This window comes from Meles meles, chromosome 2 (assembly GCF_922984935.1).
Source record: "Meles meles chromosome 2, mMelMel3.1 paternal haplotype, whole genome shotgun sequence".
NCBI classification, from domain to species: Eukaryota; Metazoa; Chordata; class Mammalia; order Carnivora; family Mustelidae; genus Meles; species Meles meles.
The window spans coordinates 68691733-68713810 of NC_060067.1; the positions used below are offsets into that span (position 1 = coordinate 68691733).

The following is a 22078-nucleotide window of genomic DNA, read 5'->3' on the forward strand; positions in this document are numbered from 1 at the left end:
CTGAAACCCCATGTGCAGTGTTGGTTGGGTCTATAACCAGGTGGTTGAACTTGACAAAGCAGTCTTGGGAACCAATTTGTGCCCTTGAGGAAGAGCAGTCCACACATCTGAGGGAAAACCGCTCCCTGTTTGTTGATCATTCTGGTCTGGATGGCTATGTTTGCCTTTTCGCCCCTACTCTGTCCCCAAATACCCTGCACCTCTCAGGTGGGCTCCTGGTGGATGTGGGCTGAGTCTTGTCCAGATGCTCTTCCTGTCTGCTGCTGGGATAGCCTGGCACTTGGGGTCCCGGGACCCTCCAGAGGCAGGCTGGACTGTCTGCTGGTGTCTGGGGAAGGCACCCCACACAGGCCCACAGTGAATAGAAGGCATGATGGAGACACTATCCTCTCTTCTGAGTGAGCCATGCACCTTGGTCCTGAGTCCCTCTGGCGGGTTCTCCGCTCTGGGCCAGTGGAGTTCGGTGCAGGGCTGTCCCCCTCCTGCAGTGACAGATTGGTCCAAAGATGGTGCCCAGATATAGGGTAGTGCCCCTTCTCAGAGATACCAGGAGGCCTATAGAACCTTCAGGGTCTAAGTGTGAGCTGCTGAGAACATGGGACAGCCCTGTTACTGGCCTGGGGCAACCAGGACGTTCTGCAGGACCTAGAATGTGGTTGTTTCCACCTGGGCTCTGGACTGAGCTGAGCTCAGGGCAAGTTCACAGGATATGCGGACTAAAGCTGGAAAATGAAGTGAGTGCTTCTACGCAGCCACTAGGAGGTGATCCCCCCACCCCCGCTGTGTTCTGGTGCATTTGGGTAGGTGGGGTGGGGTGTGGAGCAGGTGGTCTCCCTCCTCCCTGCTGCTGTAACCAAACACCATGCAGTAGGTGGCTTAAAACAAAGAAAATTTATTCTTTTTCAGTTCAGGAGACCTCAGTCTGGAAACAGGGTTGGTTCTCCGGAGACTCTGACAAAGAATCAGGTCCTTGTCTCTTCTGGATTCTGGGGTCTCCAGGCATTCCCAGGCTCTCAGACACCTTGCTCCAATGTCTTCCTCCGCTTCCCATGGCTTTTTCTCTGTGTGTAGCTCACTTTCTCTTTTAGGGACACTTGTCCTTGGATGGAGGGCCCAACCCCAATAATCTAGGACGGTCTCATCCCAGGATCCTACCTTTCTGCCATCTGCAAAGACACTTTTCCAAAGAACTCACATTCTTAGGTTCTCCATGGACTTTGAGGCCACGTCATGTGGATAGGAACCATTTCTGGGGTTCTGGGGCAGGTGATGGGGAGCACCATTGCCTTGTCCCAAGGACTCCCTTTATGGCCAGTAAGCATGTTCCCAATTGTGACGAAGGTGCGGCGTTGCCTGGTCCACACCAGCCTTTGGCTTTGGCTGTGGCAGAGGGACCCTGGTCCCAGCAGACAGAGGCCCAGTGTAGACTGCGGCCTTATGAAGCTCTGGGAAAGCAGATCTGGTCAGGCCAGAGAGCGTGACTGCCTTCCCTCCTCTGACTCACATGCAGAATGACAGGACACTGTGAGGAAGGACAGTGACAAGAATACTGACAAAGGGCCAGTAAACGCAGGAAAGGAGCTCGACATCCTCACTCGACAGGGAGACGCAGATCAAATCTTCCCGCCATGGCTGGAGGCTGGAATCAAAGTCCCAGAAGCCCCTGGGGGGCTGCCGAGGCTGCAGAGAGACCGGGACCTCAAACACGGCTGCCGTGGGATCCTCACGTGGTGCTACCACTTTGGAAAGCAACCTGGCATCTCCTCGGCATCACCAGAACTACCACATGACCTGGAGTTCCCCTCTGGGGTTCGTGCCCAAGACCAACGGATGCTCACATCCTCACAGAAGCCGGTTCCTGGCAGCACTATTCACCATCGCCACCACGTGGGAACAGTCCATGTGTCCACGGACCATTGAGGTGGCTGGCTAGGCGCCCCTAGGGAGGACTGACACATGCCACAGCGTGGGCGGGCCTGGAGAACGTGCTGAGGGGAAGAAGCCAGGCACAAACAGCCACATCTTGTACGATTCATATGCACGAAACATCCAGAATGGGCCAGTCCGCAAACACGGTAGATCAGGGACTAGTGGAAGGATGACTGGTGATGGGCAGGTGTGAGCTTCTCTTTGGGGCAATGGAGGCCTTCTAAAATTAGCTCATGGTGATGGTTCCACAAGCCCATGAATATACTGAAATCCCTGATTTGCATACTTTAATTGGAAGGATGTCATGGGATGTGAGTTCTATCTCAGTAAAACTGGGTCTAGGAACACCTGGATGGCTGAGTTGGTTAAGCTGCTGCCTTCGGCTCAAGTTGTGATACCAGGGTCCTGGGATAGAGTCCTGCATCCAGCTCCTTGCTCAGCGAGGAGCCTGCTTCTCTCTCTGCCTCTGCCTGCTTGTGCTCTCTCTCCCTCTCTCTCTCTGACAAATAAATAAATAATCTTTTTTTTTTTTAAAAAGATTTGATTTATTTATTTGACAGAGATTACAAGTAGACAGAGAGGCAGGCAGAGAGAGGAAAGGAAGCAGGCTCCCGGCTGAGTAGAGAGTCCAGTATGGGGCTCGATCCCAGGACCCTGGGATCATGACCTGAGCCGAAGGCAGAGGCTTTAACCCACTGAGCCACCCAGGTGCCCCATTTTTTTTTAAAGATCTTATTTATTTATTCGACAGACAGATTACAAGTAGACAGAGAGGCAGGCAGAGAGAGGATTTGAGACCTAAATAAATAAATAAGTTTTTTAAATTAATTGCTTCTTTTTTAAAAAAAATATTTTATTTATTTGACAGAGAAATCATAACTAGGCAGAGAGGCAGGCAGAGAGAGAAGAGGAAGTAGGCTCCCTGCGGAGCAGAGAGCCCGATGCGGGGCTTGATCCCAGGACCCGGAGATCATGACCTGAGCCGAAGGCAGAGGCTTTAACCCCCTGAGCCACCCAGGCACCCCAATAAATAATCTTTAAAAAAAAAAACTGGGTCTAAAAGCCAGTTTTTTACCCTCTTTTGGAAAGGCATGGCCAGGCTTATAGTTCCGCCCCATTGGAGCTGGTTGTCCACAGACATTCCCAAGTAGCTCCTGCGGGACCTTCCGTGGTGTGTGTTCAGAGGGTCTGGGTCCAAGGTGGCAGCAACCCCTGGGTTATAAGTCCTTGGGTCAAGGAGGGGCAGCCCTGGGGGGGTTTCCCAGGGGGTTCATTAACCCCACCTGCTTGGCCAGGGAGGCCTCCCTTGGTGTTGGTTTCTGGTGATGTCCTGTCTCTTGGGTCCTCCCAGTGGGACACCCCTTGGAATTCCATGTTCCCTCTGACCAGCATGTTCCCAGGACCTATGTGGGGATCCTTGTAGTGGGTCAGCCTCTCCTGATCCACTGTGAGGCTGGTATGCCCAGGACTGGGGGACACGCATGGGCCAGGGGCTTGGGCTGACAACACAGAGAGCAGGGTAGCCCAGCTGCTGTCATAACCCACCTGCAGTAATCCACTTGGTCTCAAACTTGGGACCCCTGTTTGGGCCTTTAATTGCTTTTAATTTTAATTTTTAATTTTAATTTTTAAAAATTAAATTAAAATTAATTTTTTAATTTTAAATTTTAATTTAAATTTTTAATTTGCCTTTAATTGCTCCTCAGTTTAAACAAACAGGCTCAGTTCACATGTGTTTGGATTTAGTAAGTCACCTCAAAGTCCTTTTGAAGGAGAGGACGAGTCATAAACAAGCAATTTAAATTTCCGTTTCCCTTGGGTAGATTCCCACCCATCCTGGAAGCTGAGAGGACCACTGTCCCCGGCCCTTGCTTCATCTGGCTCTCGGGCCACTGTCAGCCAGGCGGGCCAAGCCCAGGACTTTGTCCCACAGTGGGGGTGCAGGAAGCTGGTGTCCCCAGGGGCCCCTGGGACCGTGTCCCATGGCTGCTAGCAGTGTGGGAACAGAGGTGACTGTCGTCCTAGCAAGTTCACTGTTTAATAGTCTGTTTTGAAAATAACATGCATTTGACAGTTCAGAACGGGTCTCCTGAAGTTACAAGTCATAGCTGTCAGGTGTCGCCTGTCAGTCTGGGGACGCAGGGCACCCTTCCCTCTGCGGCTGGGCCAATGCCTATGCCCCTCCCCCCATGGTTATAGAAGAGCTTCTCCCAAGCGGTGCATAACCCTACCCCCCAATTCAGCGTTCCTGGTGTGTCATTCGTGTGGGTGCTACTGGATTGCGAGGTTTGCGAATCCATTTTCCTTCTGAAAACCATTTACTGTACGCTCAATTGTCTCCAGGCGCTGCGTCTGGTTTGGCGCCTAGACCAAACACTGCAGCCCAGGCCCAGGTGGTCTCCTGGGTGCCTCAGGGTCCCTTGCCTGGCTGCTCCCCCTGGAAGGAGAGTGTCCCAGCCCACACTGTGAGGGCCTGTGTCTCAGGAGCATCTCCCCCTGCAGCATGGGTCCATCTCCAGATTGGACTAGAGCATGCTTCTATGGGTTCTGTGGGGGCCGTGGCCATGCCCCCGGGGCAGGGACCCCTTGCAGTCAGAGAGCTTGGTCCTGAGCCGTTCCTCTGTGCCCTCCAGAGTGGCCTGCTGTGGGGGAGTGGCCCCTCCAAGCTGATCTATCGGCTGGGAGATAGCAGGGAACTGGTTTATTGGGCATCTAAACTGCTCCTGCAATCTGGAGTTTTTGGGGCATTAATGTAGCCAATCATGTGGGAAGGGGCAGAATGCTCGGTTCGCCTCAGGAAGGCCCACTGTCCACTTTGTGTAAGAAGGTCTAAAAGGTCATTTGGGGCAACACTGGTTAAGGTGGTAAAAGTATCTTCAGCATGAATTCAGTGAGTTCAGAACCATCTCAGAGCTGATGTGTGAGCCTCTCAGGTGTGAGAAAGATTTCATGACTGTGATTTCCTGGAATAACAGACCCTAGATTTCATGACAAGTTGCCCCCCACAATCCCTTTAAGAGGATGTGGAATGCTCCGTTGTAGGTGTCCACATTCAGCCTGGGGACCCTCCTTTCAGGTGGTTGTGCTGGGGTGTGGCTCTAGAGACCTCTTGGAGGTCACTGTGAAGCTGGGCTGTTGTATCCACCCAGCTTCGTTTCCTGAGTGAGAGACCGCGTCTGGGTGCTGGGCAGCCACTGCCAGAGGAAGTTCCTGCCCTCTCCTGCACCCCTCCTGCAGAGGGGGACCCCCACCGTGTCCATCCAGACTTCATTCCGCAGCTGGCTCAATAGAGGTCCTCTTGTATTGGGTGATTCTCCAAGCTCGCTGACCCACCTGCCAGCCCAGGCCCCCAGTTGGAGTGGCTTGGGCAGGTCCTCCCCTGGGCCCATCAGGAACCCCACCTATCTAGCCCCACTTTACCTTCTTTGAGCCAGAGTGGGGAGAAGGGGCTGGTGGGGCATACCCCTTCTTCTGGGTCTCTGAAGGCTCAGGGGTTGGGGAGGGACCTGGAGCTGGGAGGGCCTAGAGCTGGCCGGAGAGGCCAGGCTGCGTTTCTCCGGTGGGTGGCCACCTTGCCCAGACGCCTGCCTGAGCGGGAAGGCTAGGTGCACCTGCACCTGCGGCTGGTTCTTTCCGTGAGACACGGTGAGAGGCCGCCGGAATCCATGCCCCCCTGCACTCCTCCCGCTGCTCAGCTTGCTCCGAGACCGAGACCGGACTCTTCCTGACCTCCCTGAGGGCCTCTGTGAGGACTGAGGCTTCACTCACTGCACTCTCCCAGGTGACGCTTCCCACTGCCAGGCTCTGCGCCTTCCTCCTTCCCCGAAGTCGCCCACAGCCTGCCCTCCCGGGCTCACCTGTACACCTGCACCCTGCTCCCTCGCCCCTAGTGCCCATCCCACACGCCCTCTGTGTCTCTGCTCCCCAGCCTCCATGCCCTGCCCCTTGTCCCTGTGCTTCGCATCCTAGTGCCTGGTGCCCCGCCCCAGTGTACTGCAACCCTGCCCCTTGTCCCAGTGCCCTGCACCCCAATCCCCAATATGCCCCCCTCCAACCCCCGTGCACTGCCCCCCCCATGTCAAGGGAGGGCTCGGAAAGAGAAAGGCAGGGGCATCAGGCAGGAGGCCCACCCCAGAGCAACCCCAAGTGTGCCTGTTTGGGACCTGTGTCCCACCCCCCACCCCCCCATCAGGAGGAAATCCGGGGACCAGGTATGGGGATGGGGTGTCTCCCGCTCTCGCTGTGGGTTCTTGCTGCCTCCTGGGTTGTTGAGGTTCCCCACCGGGCTCTGTTGGCTGGAGGTGGTGTGTGGTCAGCTGTTTCTGGAAGGCGCTGTCCAGTGGAAAGCTCAGGCTGCTCTCAGGACGGTGCTGTCAGGAGTGATGTCATTGCATGCCTTATTTTTTAAATCACCCTGGACAGCTTCCACTCCGTTGCTTTCCTGATAGTGATGTTGCCTGATGACTCCTCCCTGAGTGTCTGCTGTGCCCCAGGCACTGGCCAGGTACTCTGTGTGCTTTAAGCCCATTTTGTAAATGACAAACTGAGACACAGGTGCCCAGGGTTATCGTCCAGTGAGTGAGTGAGCTCCCTTTGAACCTGCAGCCCACCCTGGACCTGAGCCCAGCACATCGCTTCTAAATTCTGTGCCCAGCTGGTTCATCTCGCCATCTCTCAGGCACACACTCCTCTCCATGCCACTGGGGGCCCTTGTTTTCTCCAAACCATTATCAGAACGGCCTGTCTCTGTTATTATACCATAAACTATTTATTGATGTGAGTCATCAGTCCTTCCTGGGCAAGCATTTGGCCTTATTCTTCTGTAAAGTGCTTGCCCTCGAGACAGCACAGTTCATGGTGGCCTGGCTGGTCCCCACATCACTGGGGACATGCCATCTGTGGCTTGGGTCAGGCTGCAGGTGCTTGTGGGGCTGGCCCTGGGTAGGGTGGTTCCCGGGATCCGGCAGTAATTTTCGGGCTGCAGCCTGGGATGGGGCCAGCCTCTTGGCGTGAATGGAAGCTCCCTGGGCATTCAGAGTTGTCATGTGGTGTCTGTGCAGGTGGGCCCACTGTGGGCACGGAGCCTGGACCCTGAGCCACCGACTTGACCCCAGTGGGACCCACCAACTTTCTATCAGGGCCACACGGTGGATGCCCAGATGGCAGCTCTGTGCGACTCATGCCCTTAACACCCAGCAGGAACCAGTAGGGAAACTGAGTTATGGGAAAAGGCCATTCTTTGTCAGGGAGGCAGGGAGAGAGGTGGGCTGTCTCTTGGATACGTGGTCCTGGGTGGACCTGTATACCTCTTCAAGCCTAAATTCTCCCCTGTGCAGATTGGGGAACAGCCCTCACTTGCTCTTAGGGCTGTTGGGTTATGGAAATAAGGTGATGTACATGAACTCTCCATGGTTTCCTCTGTGATTCCTCTGCACCGAGCTCTGCCCACCAGGACCTAAAACCTCTGGAGCCTTGCCAGCCTCCTCAAGTCCCTGCAGAAGCAGCTGGCCCCCTGGGGGGTTCCTGTGGCAGGGGGCCACAGGGGTGGTGAGGTGATGTGCCCAGGGCTCAGCTCTGCACCTGAGCCTGACGGCCACAGGGAGCGCAGGGTCCTGAGTCCTGAGAGGGAGTGGAGTGGGAGGGGCCAGCAGCAGGAGTTGTTGCCCTTGGTGGGGGGCTGAGAGGGTGGGGCCAGGTCAAAGCCCCTGATGGTCCCTCCTGGTGACTGGGTGGGCTGGCTGCACCTCCCCACCCCCCGGGAGACAGCCAGCAGGCGAGTGGGGATAGGCACAGGAGTAACTGGCCACCTGGCATGGGGGTGCCAGAGGGCAGGGCCACTGCCATTTGACAGCAGGAACGCCTACCTGTTTGGGGCACCAGAGCTGCAGAAGGATGGCAATGTCTGGGGCCTGGCCTTCCTTGGGGTATACTGCGATGGAGGCAGGGCCAACTTTGGGGGCATGGGTCATGGCTGCCAGCCAGCCAGACCTTGGTGGAGCCAGAGGGTGAGGACTGGCAGGGAACCGGGGTCCATGTTTGGAGGCAGGGTGGGGTTTTGGACCTGGTGACTGCGGTCAGTGGGTTTCCTTAACAGTCCAGTGTGCCTGGGTCCTGCAGGTCAGCTGGCCGAGTGTGTGTGGGGGACCACTGGGGAGGAGCGGTCGGATTTAGCGTGCTGCCCCTGGGGCTTTTGTCTGGTTTCTCTGAAGCATCTTTGGATCTGTGGGTTCCAATGGGGAGTCCAAGGCTTTACTGGAAAGCTGGCCAAAGAGAGAATCAGGGCTGCGCTGGCCCAAGGCCCACGACCCTCACTTTGAGCAACCTGGGCTCAGTCCAGTCAGAGCCTACTGGGGTCCGCTAAGGTCTGGAAGGCTCTCTTCTGCTGAGTGTTGGGATGGTCGGGGCACATGGGGTGGTCTGTCTTAGGAACCAGTGTTCGGAGACCAGCTCACATCCTGGGACAGCTGCTGGGGACGGTGGAGGGTAGTAGGCAGGGCCTGGGACTCCCCACACCATAGCTGGGCTGTGCTCCATCACTGGGCTTACACTAGGGGGTGTGGGGGGCTGGTCCCTTCTGGTCTGGCCAGGCTGCCTGTCCTGCCATCTGTCCTGCCCACCTGTCTGGCCATCTGCCTCCTCCTCTTCTCCTCCCCATTGTGCAGCGTGGCTGAGGCTGGGGGACTGCTGCTCTGGAGTGAACAGGGGGCGTCCCTATAAGGCCCTGCCTCTGCAGTGTTCACCTCTTACTTGGGAAGCAAAGCGCATGAATGGGATGGGAGCCCGCACCACACTTACCCCTCTCTCCTCTTTCCCATAAGGCTGCCTGAGGGTCCTTAGTGTGAGTGACTTTGGGCTCCATCCTGTCCAGAGGATGATCTTGGCCATTCCTTTTCCTCAGGAGCTTCAGTGTCTCCATGTGGGTGCTCTGCAGGGGACTGGGGGCTCCCACCCCTCAGGGGAAGCTCCCAGCTCATGTGTTCTACTCTAACCCAGCCAGCCAGCCTGGAATCTGCTGGGATGTGCTCCAGCATCATGGGGTGGCTCAGCAGGGCACATGAAACAGGGCGGATCTCTCCTGTGGCCTGTGTCCCCTGCCACACCGCAGAGCAGGTTTTTGAATGAATAAATCATTTCATCAATTTTATAAAATTAGTTCTGAAATTTTTTAAAGATTTTTTTATTTCTTTATTTGACAGAGAGCGCGCACAAGCAAAGGGAGCAGCAGGCAGAGAGAGAGGGAGCGGGGAGCCCGATAAGGGGCTTGATCCCAGGACCTCAGATCGTGACCTGAGCTGAAGGCAGATGCTTCACCACCTGAGCCCCCCAGGCACCCCGCTGAATTAGTTTTTGCACTTTGACTTAGTACTTCTTTGTTGTAACGTGTTTTCTGTTAGTGGTCACCTGACCTCCAAAGCCAGATGCTTCCTCCGTGAGCTTAGTTTTGTCTCCTTGCAACTGCGAAGACCTTCACCGCCCTGAATTGATATTGAGAAAACATTGACACAGCGCACCAAAAAAGACATTCCCACCAAGTTCTAGAATTACTCTCTTACCATTCTTATTCCAAAATAGGGTGAGTTCTTCTTATTTATACCGATGGGTTCTCTTTGTTGTGGACATTTTCCTTAGGGACATTTAAAAGCTTAATTTAAAATTGAATTTTAAGATGAATTTAAAAATGAATTTTGAAATTTTAAAATCAGAGAGAAAGACAACCTGTCATGTCCCCAAACGCAAAGGGAATTTTGTAACTTGTGTTCATTCATTTCCTGGAACCCTCCCCCTACCCAGCCCCCTGCCTGGCGGACTGCTGACCCTTCTGTGGGCGATACCAGATTCGAGGGGGCGGGAGCGGGAGCCCAGGGTGTGGCTAAAATTTCAAAGTAGCATAGATGTTTCTAGTTTCAGTGATATAAAGACAAGCACTAACTGTAAACCATTTTTCTGAGTTCTCTTACTCTGTTGCACGTGTGTGTGTGTTTACAGTTCTCTTTTAGCTGAGGAACAATACCTCCGTAGGTCTGGTTTTAAGGTCTGTAATTCACTGAAATGCAATTCCCAGGCAGCCGATTCTGTATACTTGCCAGGTGTTGGGGGCGGGGAAAGCGTGGTCGTGAGGAGGCTTTTGCCTGCGCAGCTCTGGGGTGCACCCAGGGCTGGGTGTTGCTATTCACTTTTCCTGTACCTTTCCATGCACGTACACACACACGCACGGACACACGCCTCACAGTTCCCCATGGACGCACATGGTACTTGTCACTTTCTCCAGAACATAGAGCAAGGTGTGTGTGCACATATGAGCTGGAGCCACGAGGGAGACCCTCTTGACGCTCAGCCGCCTCCTGGGGGAGGGATGGCCAGGGTGAGGCCGTGTGAAGGGCAGAGCTTTGTCTTCCATGCCCGCTGCCCCCTGGCCACCATCAGGCCTTCCTGGACCTGCGGTTGCTGCTGCCGCTGGCTGAAGCTTGCCATCCTAGAGTGGAGAGGGTATTTGGACTTGAGGCCTGCTTATTTGGTGTGCGTATTTGAACTTGAGGTCTGCTTATACATGGTGAGGTTTTTGCCACCAGGGCAAAGGCTGATTCAGAGTTATTGCCTGGGCAGTTTTGGTCCCGGCCCCTGCATCTTGCCCTCTTTCTCAGAGCAGAGACTTGCTTCCTGGCGGTGTCCTTTTTCAGTGCCCTCAGTTAGTCCCGGCCTGGGTGCTGGGCCAGCCAGTGTCTCGTCGGCAAGCAGTGGTGGACTGGATGCCACAGAAGCAGGTACGGAGAGGGCTTTTATACCCCGGCCCTGGTGTGTGTTGCCCGGGAGGGCCCCAGGCCAGCGTCATGGGAGGTGTCCCCGCTTTGCCCCTGCTCTCCCCGCCCTCCCACCCCCACTGCTGTGAGGGGAGCTGCTGGGTGTGGGGCCAGAACGAAGCCAGTGGGCTGTGGCGACTGGGGTCCCGAGCAGGGTGTCGGGCCCAGGCTTACTGCCAACAGAGTCCGGCCTATGTCACTGGCCAGCGGTGGCCTCAGCCCCTTGCCACAGCCCCTCTCCAAGGAGGGATGGCCCCTGTGTATCTGGTAATAAGGTGCTATTTGAGTCATTTCCCTATTTCCCTGGGACAATGCTCGTGGTACCCAGCGCGGCCTGGAGGGAAGCTGGCAGCCCCTGGGGGAGCCAGGTCACCATTCTGGGGCCTCTGTTCTCCTCCTCCTCCTCCTCCTTCAAGTTTCGGGGTGGAATTTAGTGATTCATCAATTGCACACCCATGCTCATCACATCATGTGCCCTCCTTACTGCCTGTCACCCAATTACCCCATCCCCCCACCCCTGCCCCTCCAGCAGCCCTCAGTTTGTTTCCTATAGTTGAGAGTCTATTATGGCCTGTCTCTCTCTCTGAATTCCTTTTTTTTTTTTCTGTTTTTTTTTTTTTTTTTTTTTCTGATTTCCTTTTATTCTGTTTTTCCCTCCCTCCCCCTGTGATCCTGTTTTGTTCTTCAATTCCACATATGAGTGAGCTCACATGGTCTTTGTCTTTCCCTGGCTGACTTATTTCACTCAGCTTAATACCAGGGACGCCTCTGAGAAGCAGAGAGCAAGGCCTCAGGGCCTCATCTGAAGGTCAGTGGCCTCCAGTCAATGGCCCTGAGGTTACCTCACCCCCTGCCCGCCAGCACCACCACTGCCCCTCCGTGGGACTCCCCACCCTTGGGAGAAGGGCTGGGAGATGTCTTTGAGCATTGCTTTCTGCTCCACCGGGTCAGTGGAACAGGAAAGAGGCAAAAAGTATTGCCCAGCCCCCGACCCCAGTCCTGTCCCTGGTTGATCATAGAGGGGACACTGGTTACTCTCCTAGGTGTGCCGGGAACCCGGGCAATCAGCTGAGCCCATTGAGGGGCTGCATTGGCTCCTGGGACCAGAGAGAGCATGAGAGGGGGGCACACTATTTGTTGGGGGGGGGATCTGGGTCTGTCTCATCTCAGGCTGTGCCCTGAGCCCAGCATGCCTGGCCAAGTGCTGGGTGAGTGCTGGAAGAACAGGTGCTTCCCTCCGAGACCAGTCCTCCCTGTCCCTGCCTGGGTTACCTGCCCACCTCTGGGGCCAGTCAGCGCAGCTGGGCACCCTGCTCCGTGGGTCTGTCTGCCACATCGGGGGGCTCCTCCCTGGGCCGGCCTCAAGAGCTGACTGAGTCAGGCCCTGGAGGACCCAGGCCCCTGAGGCGGGAAAAGCCACTGTGGATGGCCACGCACAGGGGAGGGGCGGAATGCCAGGGCCAAGGGCAGCACCTGCAGTGGGAAGAAAAGGGCGACCAAAAATTAGGAAGATAAGTTATCCTACGTTTAACAAGATTAGGTTATAAACACAACCGTGTGATAACTCCTGGGTCACCTGTGCAGTGTACATGCACGTGATTTTTTTCCAGCAAATTTGGGCACCTGTGTGATTTGGTGTCTTTCCTTCTTTGTCTTTCTCTGTATGGTCATGAAGAACGCTACTTATAAAAATACCTTCGTGGGATCCATCACTTTTACTGTGGGTTTCTCCTAATCCTGGAAATCAGATCAAAGGGAAGAGGCCATGCCTGCCTGAGGCCAGAGGGAGCAAGAGCAGGCTGACCTGTGAGGGAGCAGCTGGTGTGAGGGGGCTGGTGTGTGAGGGAGCAGGCGGGTGTAGAGAACAGGCTGGTGTGTAAGGGAGCAGGCAGGTGTGAGGGTAGCAGGTGGGTGTGTGAGGGAGGAGGCTGGTGTGTGAGGGGAATATGCCGGTGTGTGAGAGGAGGAGGCTGCTGTGAGGGGAGCAGGTGAATGTGTGAGGGGAGCAGGTGGGTGTAAGGGGAGCAGACAGGTGTGTGGAGGGTGGGGGCTGGTGTGTGAAGGGTGGGGCAGGTGTGTGAGGGAACAGGCTGGTGTGAGGTGAGTGGGCTGGTATGTGAGGGGAACAAGCCAGTGTGTGAGGGGAGCAGGCAGGCATGTGAGGGGAACAGGCGGGCATGAGGGGAGTGGGCTGCTGTGTGAGGGGAGCCAGTGGGTGTGTGGAGGGAATGGGCTGCTGTGTGAGGGAAGGGGTGGGTGTGAGGGGGGTGTGCGTGAGGAGAGTGTGTAAGGGAAGCAGTGGTGTGTGAGGGGAGCAGGCAGGTAGGAGGGAGTGGGCTGGTGTGTGAGGGGAGTGAGCAAGTGTGGGAGGGGAGCGGGCAGGTGTGTGAAGGGAGCAGGCAGATGTGAGGAGAGGAGAGCGGGCTGGTGTGTGAGGGGAGCAGGCCGGTGTAAGGGAGTGGGCTAGTGTGTGAAGGGCACAGCAGGTGTGAATGAGCAGTCAGGTGTGAGGGGAGGGAATGGGCTGGTGTGTGGAGGGGAGAGGGCTGGTGTGTGAGGGAACATGCTGGTGTGTGAGGGGAGCAAGCCAGTGTGTGAGGGGAACAGGGGGGCATGAGGGGAGTGGGTGGCTGTGTGAGGGGAGCTGGTGGGTGTGTGGAGGGAGGGAGCTGATGTATGAGGGGAGTGGGCTGGTGTGTGAGAAGAGCAGGCAGGTGTGAGGGGAGTGGGCAGGTGTGAGGGGAGTGGGTTGGTGTGTGAGTGAGGGGAGGAAGCAGGTGTGAGGGAGAGAGTGCATGTGAGGAGAGAGGGCTACTGTGTGAGGGGAGCGGCCAGGTGGGGCAGGTGCACACCAGGGAGCAGAGTCAGGACAGTCCACAGTCCAGTCAGGGGAGCAGGGAACCAGGGTTTTCCTCAAAGTAGGGTGGGAATCGAGCCCCTGAGGAAGGGGCTTCCTGCCACAGAGCACTGACATTTTCTAGTGTTATGAGAACTGGGCTGAGGTCCTAGAGGATTCTAGAGGGTAGAACGGATAAGCAACCATTGATGGGTCTTCATTAGAGGCAGTTGTGTTGTGTTGGTCTGGGCCGCTTCCCTCCCTGGGTGTCTGTAGTGTCCTTTCAGGGATGCAAACTGTTTATTCAGAGCTGATCCCATTATGCCCCTACAACCTGGACCCCCCCGGACCCCACTGTCCCTGAGCCCCGCATCTGAGTCTTCCCACCATTGGGAGCTTCGGCCGGGACATCGGGCTTCCCTACAGAGGGGCCGTCCCCTGGGTCCCGCCACCAGGGTGGCCTGCTGAGAAGTTGAGGGGGTTCAGGCCGGGTGTGGGGCTGCCTGTGAGGGCTGAGGCTCCCGTTGACGCCCAGGCTGCTGTCCCCCACAGAGGTCGGACCCGCAGCTGCTTGCCCAGTTCTACTATGCGGACGAGGAGCTGAACCAGGTGGCCGCTGAGCTGGACAGTCTGGACGGGCGGAAGGACCCCCAGCGGTGCACGCTGCTTGTCAGCCAGTTCCGCTCCTGCCAGGTGAGTGCGCCTGGGGCCACAGGGCCTGTTGCGGGGGGACCGAGGCTTTGTCACCGGCTCACACGCAGTGAGCACACCTCAGGGTGGCCTGGGGCAGTGCCAGGCAACCCTGAGTCCAGCTGCACCCGAGCTGTGTGAAGAGCCAGGTGATGAGCACAGCTGGCACAGGGCACCTTGCAGGCAGATATCGGGGAGGCAGGACGAGTGGGAGCCAGCAGGTTCTCAGCCAGGATGCTGCTAGCACAGGCCTGGGCCAGGCTGAGGGGGTCCCATGTAGAGATGGGGTTCGGGGTCTCGGGGGGTTGCACGGTTCAGCGCCAGCCCTGGCAATGATGCTAGAAATGCCTTCCTGGTTGAGCCTATGACCCGTGTGAGAGCCTAAGGCATGATGTGGTTTTGTCAAGGGACAGTCAAGCCCTTTCACAAAGTTCCGGAACGTCTTGGTGTATTCTGCCCACAAGTGTGGCTGTATTCTCTCTGGCCTGGGAGAGGAACTGGGGTTGTGCTTTCCAGATCACAAGGAGCACAGGATGCCATGGGGAGGGAGGCTGAAGCCAGCACCCCTCTGTGGGTTTTAAGCTGTGGGAGTCAGACAGGGATTTTGGTGGGAGGAGCAGGTCCTAGCTGCTCCTACGATGACCAGGAGGCCCTCCCCCCTTCTGGGGGACTGGACGGGCCAGAAGGGTCTCTGAACTTGCCGGGCCATCGATGCTCTCCCTTTCCCACCAGAGGATCTCATTCCTTGTGCTTGCAACACACCGACCTTGCAGCTGGAAGACCTCCTTCCAGCATCCCCACTTGTGCCCCTGCCTGGGCCCCCACCCCTGCCTATGCCCCCACCTGCGCCCCTGCCTGTGCTCCCCAACCCTGCCTGTGCCCCCAATTGTGCCCCTGCCTGTGCCCCCCATCTCTGCCTTCCCCCACCTGCACCCTTGCCTTTCCAGTCCCCTGCCCCATGCCCCTGTCTGCGCCCCGCCTGCGCCTGCCCCCACTGCAGCTCTCTGCCCTCTGCAGTGGACTGGCCAGTTCACAGGCTGATGTAATTGCAGGTTATGCAAACTGGGTGCTTCGCAGAGCCTCAACTGGGCACAAACTGGAGAGGAAAACTGCTCTGGAATTAGGCGTGAACAAGGCAACTCTAAGGGGGTCGAGAAACAAGTCCCCAAAAGCTAGAAGGATCTTGCACAGGCGTCTTTAATTTCTCACTGCTCTCTTAACACTCCCATGTCAGGGTCCCAGGACCAGCCCAGGTCCGCTGACTCCCTAGGAGGACACAGGGGATGCAGCAGGTAGTCGTGCTCACGGCCGGGGGTTTATCCCAATGAACACAGACGAGGCAAAATCAGTGAAGGGAACAGGTACAGGGTGGGGGGCTTTGGGAGACGAAGTTCAGAGGAAACAGGCGCCAGCAGCCAGCATCCTCTCCCGGGGAGTCAGGTGGGACACGCTCTGTTCCTAGCAGCGCCATGTGACAACATGTGTGGGGTCCCGTCTCCCGGGGAAGCTCATGAGAGACGTGGAGCAGGGCTCTCACCCGGGCAGGTCCCACAGGCCCCTCTCCCTGGCTCGGCCCCAACCGCAGACCCCCAGGAGGAAGGGGTGTTGGCGCCGACTGCAGTGTGGGTGTGGACGAAACAGGTAGCCGGGAAGGCCCCCGCAGTCCAGGAGCCCAGATCCCTGCCCAGGGCTGGTGCTGCACGGGCCTCTCGGAGGACAGCACGGGCCTGCGGTGGAGCCCCGGACACAGGACAGCACAGTCAGAAATCATGGCCGCGCGTGCCGGGCCATGGAGAGCGGAGTCAGCAGGGATGCCGTCCTGTACGTGCTACAACTTTATAAACACTCCTCACAGTAACAAATTTGTTTTACTGGCCCCTTCCAGGCTATGGGCTGTGTAAGGGCTCCTGGCTAGTGAATTTCTACAAAGCTCAGGCATCTCAGTTGGAAAGTGTCTTTGTTTCTAACGTTTGTCTTGAAACAACATTATTTTGTCTTTTCTGCTTCTGACTCCTGCTCCACATTCTATTCCCATGGCGATGCTGGGTTTTTCCTGTGATCACGCGTTCGTTCATTCATTCATTCAATAGCAATCACTTGAAGACCGTCTGCCTCTGTGCAGAGGATGGGCAGTGCCCCAGAAGTGAGGTGGTCGTGAAGGGGGCAGGCCTCTGGGATCCCTGTAATCTGGGGTGCTGCTCGTATACAGGCCCGTGTGCCGTTGTCGTGCGGAGTCTGGGGACCTGCAGTTAAGATGCAGAGCTCCGATAGGTTAGAGGCACTGTCATCCCAGATGGGTTACTGAGGCCAGATTTAGGGACCCCAGGCCCCTGACGTGCTGAGCACCTATGAGTCTGTCCCGGGCAGCATGTGGCCGCCACGGCCAAGCACCGGGAGGCTGCAACTTTCTGAGCCTCTGGGCTGGTGGCTCAGCACTGCCAGTGAACCTCTCCTTGTCCCACTGTTGGCTGTGACCCTGGCCGTGGTGAAAGATCCCTGAGTCTTCTAGTCTGAGTGTCTGGGGGCATCTTGGGGCCCCATCAGCCCAAGTACAGCCCTTGGCTGGGCCTGGGGCATCTGTGTGGAGCTTGCTTGGCGGCTCAGTCTTCCAGGGCCCCTGGACGGGTCCGCATGCGGGTCTCTAGCTGGCTCCCATTCTGTTCTGTCCGAGGCAGCACTCCTGGCTTGAGGGTGGGGCTACACTCGGGGAACCCAGTCCTTCTGGCCTGGGAGTTTCGTCTTCCACAGGGCATGGGGGAGGGTCTCCACAATGGTCCTCTGGGTGATGACCTCACCTCTTAATTCCTGCTGGGAAGTCTGATTCCTCTCACCAGTGAGTCTTGGGGGCCTCATGTACCCCAAGTCCTTGGGGTATAGTATGTCAAACCTTTCTGCCCCATAATGGGTCTTTTAGGTAGAGTCTCCAGGCAAGTGCCAGTACAGAATAGATGCTCAAAGAACAGGAGCCTCCTTTTCTCTTCTCACAAGAGCGATGCTGTGAGAAGCACGTGGGCTGGGTTTATAAGGAGCAGCAGGAACTGACTCTTTGTGGGTGACATGCAGGGCAAGGGGGGGGGCGAGGCAGCGAGGAGCTGGGAGTCGGTAAGGTGGAGAAGGCCCGGGACCCACACAGCAGTCCCACTTCGCTGGCTCTAATCTTAGAAGGAGTCAGAGTCCTTCATTTTCACTTAAATGACCTTTTACTTTGTGAAGATTGTGGACTGGGACATAGTGAGTGTGCAGGTGGATTTCTGATGACATTTGCATGTCTGTATTCTTTTTGGCTTTAGAAACCATAAAAGATTAGAAATTGCAGCTCAGTAGGATGACATGAATCCTGGATTGTTGTGATGGGCTGAATTGTGTCCCCCCCCAAATTCACACATTTAGGTCCTAACCCCAATCTTTAAAGACATAATTAAGGTAAAATGAGGTCAATAGCATGGGTCCTGATCCCGTCTGACCAGTGTCATTGTAAGAAGAGGATATTAGGTCACAGAATGCAGAGGGACAATCATGTGAGGACGGGGGGAGAGGACTGTCTACAAGCCCAGGAGGGCGGCCTCAGGGGGAACCCACCCACTTGCACCTTGGTCTCTCAACCCACCCACCTCCACCTGCTGCTAGGAACCAACCTACCTGCACCTGGGTTTCAGAATCCCGCCCACCTGCACCTGCATCTCATCTCGGAACCGCCCACCTGTACCTGCGCGGCTGAACCCAGCGACCCGCACCAGGGTCTTGGACTCCCGGCCTCCAGACCTGTGAGGAGTACACTTGGAACTGCCAGGTGTGGTGCTGTGATGGCGGCCCGGGGCACGAATGCAGCGAGATTTGGATATCATGGTGCAGATGGGCTAAATTTGCCCTGGGTGGAATTCTGGCATTATCATAGACCTGTTTTTCCTAAGCCACACCGTAACTTTTGCCATCAAGGGAGTATAATTGCAGATGTTTCAGTGAAGAATGTTAAGTGGCAAAATGTGCCGATCTTGTGCCCAAGTGTAGCTAGTTGGATCATGGTGGTCATGGAGGTGCCTTGCTGCAGGTCTGTGATGTGAACGGGGCCGCACCTGGCAAGGGACACCCTCGAACTTCCCTGTGCTGGAAGGGACAGGTGCCCACCGTGGCAGAAGGGGGTTCTTGGGGAGAGAGGGGTCCCTGGTGTGCCCTGACTGCGCACTCCAGCCTCCTGTCTGGTGTGTGCTACACCTGGGGGCTGGTGTGACTACAAGTCTGCATTTGGGGTCCCAAGAACTGTGCCCAGGAGGGACTGAGGCCAGGGGAGCCCAGGGGGCTGGTGACTTCTTGCCAAGGCAGGGAGAGCTTCTTGCAGCTCTTGAATTCTTTTTTTTTTTTTAAAGATTTTATTTATTTGGTAGAGAGAGAGAGAGAGAGAGAGAGAGAGAGAGACAGAGATCACTAGTAGGCGGAGAGGCAGTCAGAGAGAGAGGGGGGAAGCAGGCTCCCTGCTGAGCACAGAGCCCGAAGTGGGGCTCGATCCCCGACCCCGAGATCATTACCTGAGCTGAAGGCAGAGGCCTTAACCCACTGAGCCACCCCGGCACCCCAGCTCTTGAATTCTTTGAATTGTTTCCATATTGACTTTTGAGAGTTCTTTATTATGGACACCAGCCTTCATCTGTTTATGATTTACATTGTTTTCTCCCAGTCTGTAGCTTGTCTTTTCATTCTCTGTCTAGTTTTTTGAAGGACATAAGTTTTAGATTTTGATGAAGTCCAGTTTACCCATTTTTCCCTTTGTAGGTCACGGTTTTGGTGTCCTGTCCAAGAATCTTGGTCATCAGATCAAGAACCCAAGGTCATCAGATTGTCCCCTGTGTTTTCCTTTAGAAGTGCCATCGTTTCAGGCTTTATATCGAGGTCTGTGATGCATGGTTACTTACTGTCAGTATATAGTGTGAGAACTGGACACACATTTTTGTGGGTTTTTTACAAATGAATTTTGTTTTTCTAGTATCATGTGTTGAGAAGACTATATCCTTTCTCCACTGAAAAGTGTTATTGCACCTTTGGGAAAATCAGGTCTCCACATGAGTGGGGGTCTATATTTGGGCTCTCTGTTCTGTCCCCTCGATCTGTCTTCAGGCCAGTACCATGCTGTCTCGATCATGGCAGCTCTATCCTGTGTCTTAGAATCCCGTGGTGTCAGATCTCCAGCGTTTCTATTTCAAAGGTGTCGTGGCTGTTCTAAGTTCTTTGCCTTTCTGTATGGAATTTAGAAACTGCTAGTAGAGGTCTATAAAAGAGCCTGCTGAGCAGGAGTGCCCTGAGTCTGTAGGTCAGTACGGGGGAAAGCAGGCAGCTTTCCCTGCTCAGCATGGTACTAGCTGTCCACAGGCTTTTCCCAGACATGCGCTATCGGGCGGAGTGGGGATCCTTGGATTCATGGCTACTCAGGGTTGGAAAGACGGAACTCTGCTGCCTTCTGATGCAAACTCTTCCAGTGAGAAAGTTGGGGTTACCCTTATCTTTGTTCTGCGTGGGTAGCGTCTTTTTGTCTTACTACTTGTAAGGCCTTTTTTTTATTGGTTTCTATCCATTTCATCATGCTGTGATTTGGTATAATTTTCTTCGTGTTTCTTGCCTTTTGGGTTCATTGATCTTCTTGGACCTTGTGTTTATAGTTGTCATTAAATTGGACAAAAACTAGCCATAATTCCTTCAAATCTTTTTCCCATCCCACTCTTTCTCTTGGGTCTTGCATGATATGTCTGACATCCTGAAGTCTCATTTCTTTCTCGGGCTCATTGGAGAGTTTCAGTTACTTCGTGTTCAAGTTTATTGTTCTTTTCTTCTGAAACGTCTGATCTGGGTTGAATCTTATCTGGTGTGTTTTTTTTCAGCTCAGATATTATAATTTTCATCTAAAGATCAACTTGGGTCTTTTTTATGTCTTCACGGTCTCAGCTAACTTTTGGAACACATGGGAGTCACATGTAAGGGTCATCTCCATGTCCCCCAATGGCCACTATGCCACCTGCCTCAGCTAGACTTAATTTTTCTTTTTATCATGTGTCATATTTTCTTAATTTTTTGCAAACCTGGTGTTTTTTTTATTGAATCCTAATGTTGTGAATCTGGTCCTTCTGGGAGCTGAATATTTTTGTATTCCTATAAGTCTCTTTGACCTTAGTTTTGTAATGCAGTTTGGTTATTTACAAATGGTCTGGTCCTCTTGGATCCTGTTTTTTAAGATCTTTGGTGGGGTCAGAGCTGAGTTCAGTCTGGGGCTAACCACCCTCCCCATGGAGGCAACACACTTTGGGTGTTCTGCCCAGCACCCTGTGAACAGTGCTCCGAGCTCTGGCCATGGCTCCTGTATGGCACCTGCACCTCCTTCTTGGTCTTGCCGGCCTGTGTCCATCCCCTGCTCTCGGGTCTGCAGGGTTCCCTCTGGATAGCTCTCTCTCCTCTCAATTCTAACTATCCCGATCCCCCGGACGCTCAGCTCTTCTCTTCAGTGAGGGCGTTTGCTGGGTCCCGCTGGGGTACCCTCTCTCCGGACCGGGACCTGAAGGGTTGCTCTGGGCCATGAGCCACCCGGTCACAGCTCTCACCTTGCATATTTCTCTTCCCTTGGGGCCACTTGGCTGTGTGATGGCCAGTGTCTTAAGAACCACTGTCTTATTGTCCCCACAACTGTGGTCATAGATTTGGTTCCTGTTGCTCTGCATTGACTGGAATCAGAGGTCCCCACAGATGTTTGCTGGGTACTGGGGATCCGACGGAAAAGAGGAGCCCTGCCCTTGCCCTTGGGTGCTGGTGTCCTGGTGGACCAGGCAGGATGCACAGTAGATGCAAGCGTCACGTGGGAGGTCAGAGCCCTGGCTCTTCCTGGGAGCTGACATTGACTGGGCGCTCCCAGCTTTGAGGGTGCTGACTGTTCATTATTTTGTTGAATCACAAGAAAGGGGCCTTTCTGCCCAGAAAGCGTTTTAAAAAGAACTCATGGTACTACCGCTTGATGCTGGTCAAATTTTATTCTGATTTTTTGTGTTGTCAGAGCTCAGGGCGCTGACATTTTACATTAGAAATGTCATGCTTCCCACTTGTGGGGACTGTTTGTATCTGCTTCCTAACAGAAATGAAAGTCGAGCCTCAGAGGGCGGAAAGGAGGGGTGTTGAGATATAAAATCTCTAAGGGCTAGAGCGTCAGCTAGAGCCATCTTTCTGGAAAGCCATTCGCTGGGCTGTAACCTGAGCCCATAACTGTATGCACACTCTTGATTCTTGGAATCGCGTGGATCCTAAGGAAGTCACTGACCACGCCGACACACAGCGCAGCCGTGACCGTGACGCTGGCACTGCTTTTGACAGTGGAGATTTAGAGATGCCAACCATGGCTGGCCAAGTGGGAAATGGCTGCTGCTGGGTGTTACAGACCGGAGCTCATGCCCGCCTGACAGCCTGGGGACTGGGGATCGTGGTGTCCTTTTCTGGGCTGCCTGGAGGACCAGAGAAGTTAGGCAGCCTGTCCCTGGTCACACAGCCGTGAGGGGAGGAGTGAGAGTCTCCACTGCCAGAAGGCAGGGAGCACCTCTTCCTTGCTGGCTCACTGATCTGCTGGTTCCAGAGGAGTCGAGGTATTGCAGCCTGGATAGAGTCGGGTCGGCTGTGCTGGGTCTGCTCCATCTACGCAGGAGTAAACCGAGGCCCAGAGAGGGTGGTGGCTTTGCCTGGCCTGACTGCGGAGGCTCCTGTGGTCGCTGTGCTGGGTGAGGCCCTTGTCCTCACACAGGACGGGCCTGGAGCACGGTGTGGCAGGTCTGAGAAGGCCAGTTTTGCTGCTGGTACAGTTCCC

The 22078-nt window shown here is 55.2% G+C and overlaps 1 protein-coding gene across 3 annotated transcripts in view; it reads left to right on the plus strand.

Annotated features, from left to right (window-relative positions):
- Positions 1 to 22078, plus strand: part of ZFYVE28 (zinc finger FYVE-type containing 28) — a 108976-nt gene that overhangs the window by 40814 nt on the left and 46084 nt on the right. For all 3 annotated transcript variants that reach the window (XM_045994830.1, XM_045994823.1, XM_045994825.1), the window contains exon 2: positions 14116 to 14256. In XM_045994830.1, the coding sequence (XP_045850786.1) occupies positions 14116 to 14256 (141 nt within the window). The remainder of the gene's footprint in view (positions 1 to 14115; positions 14257 to 22078) is intronic.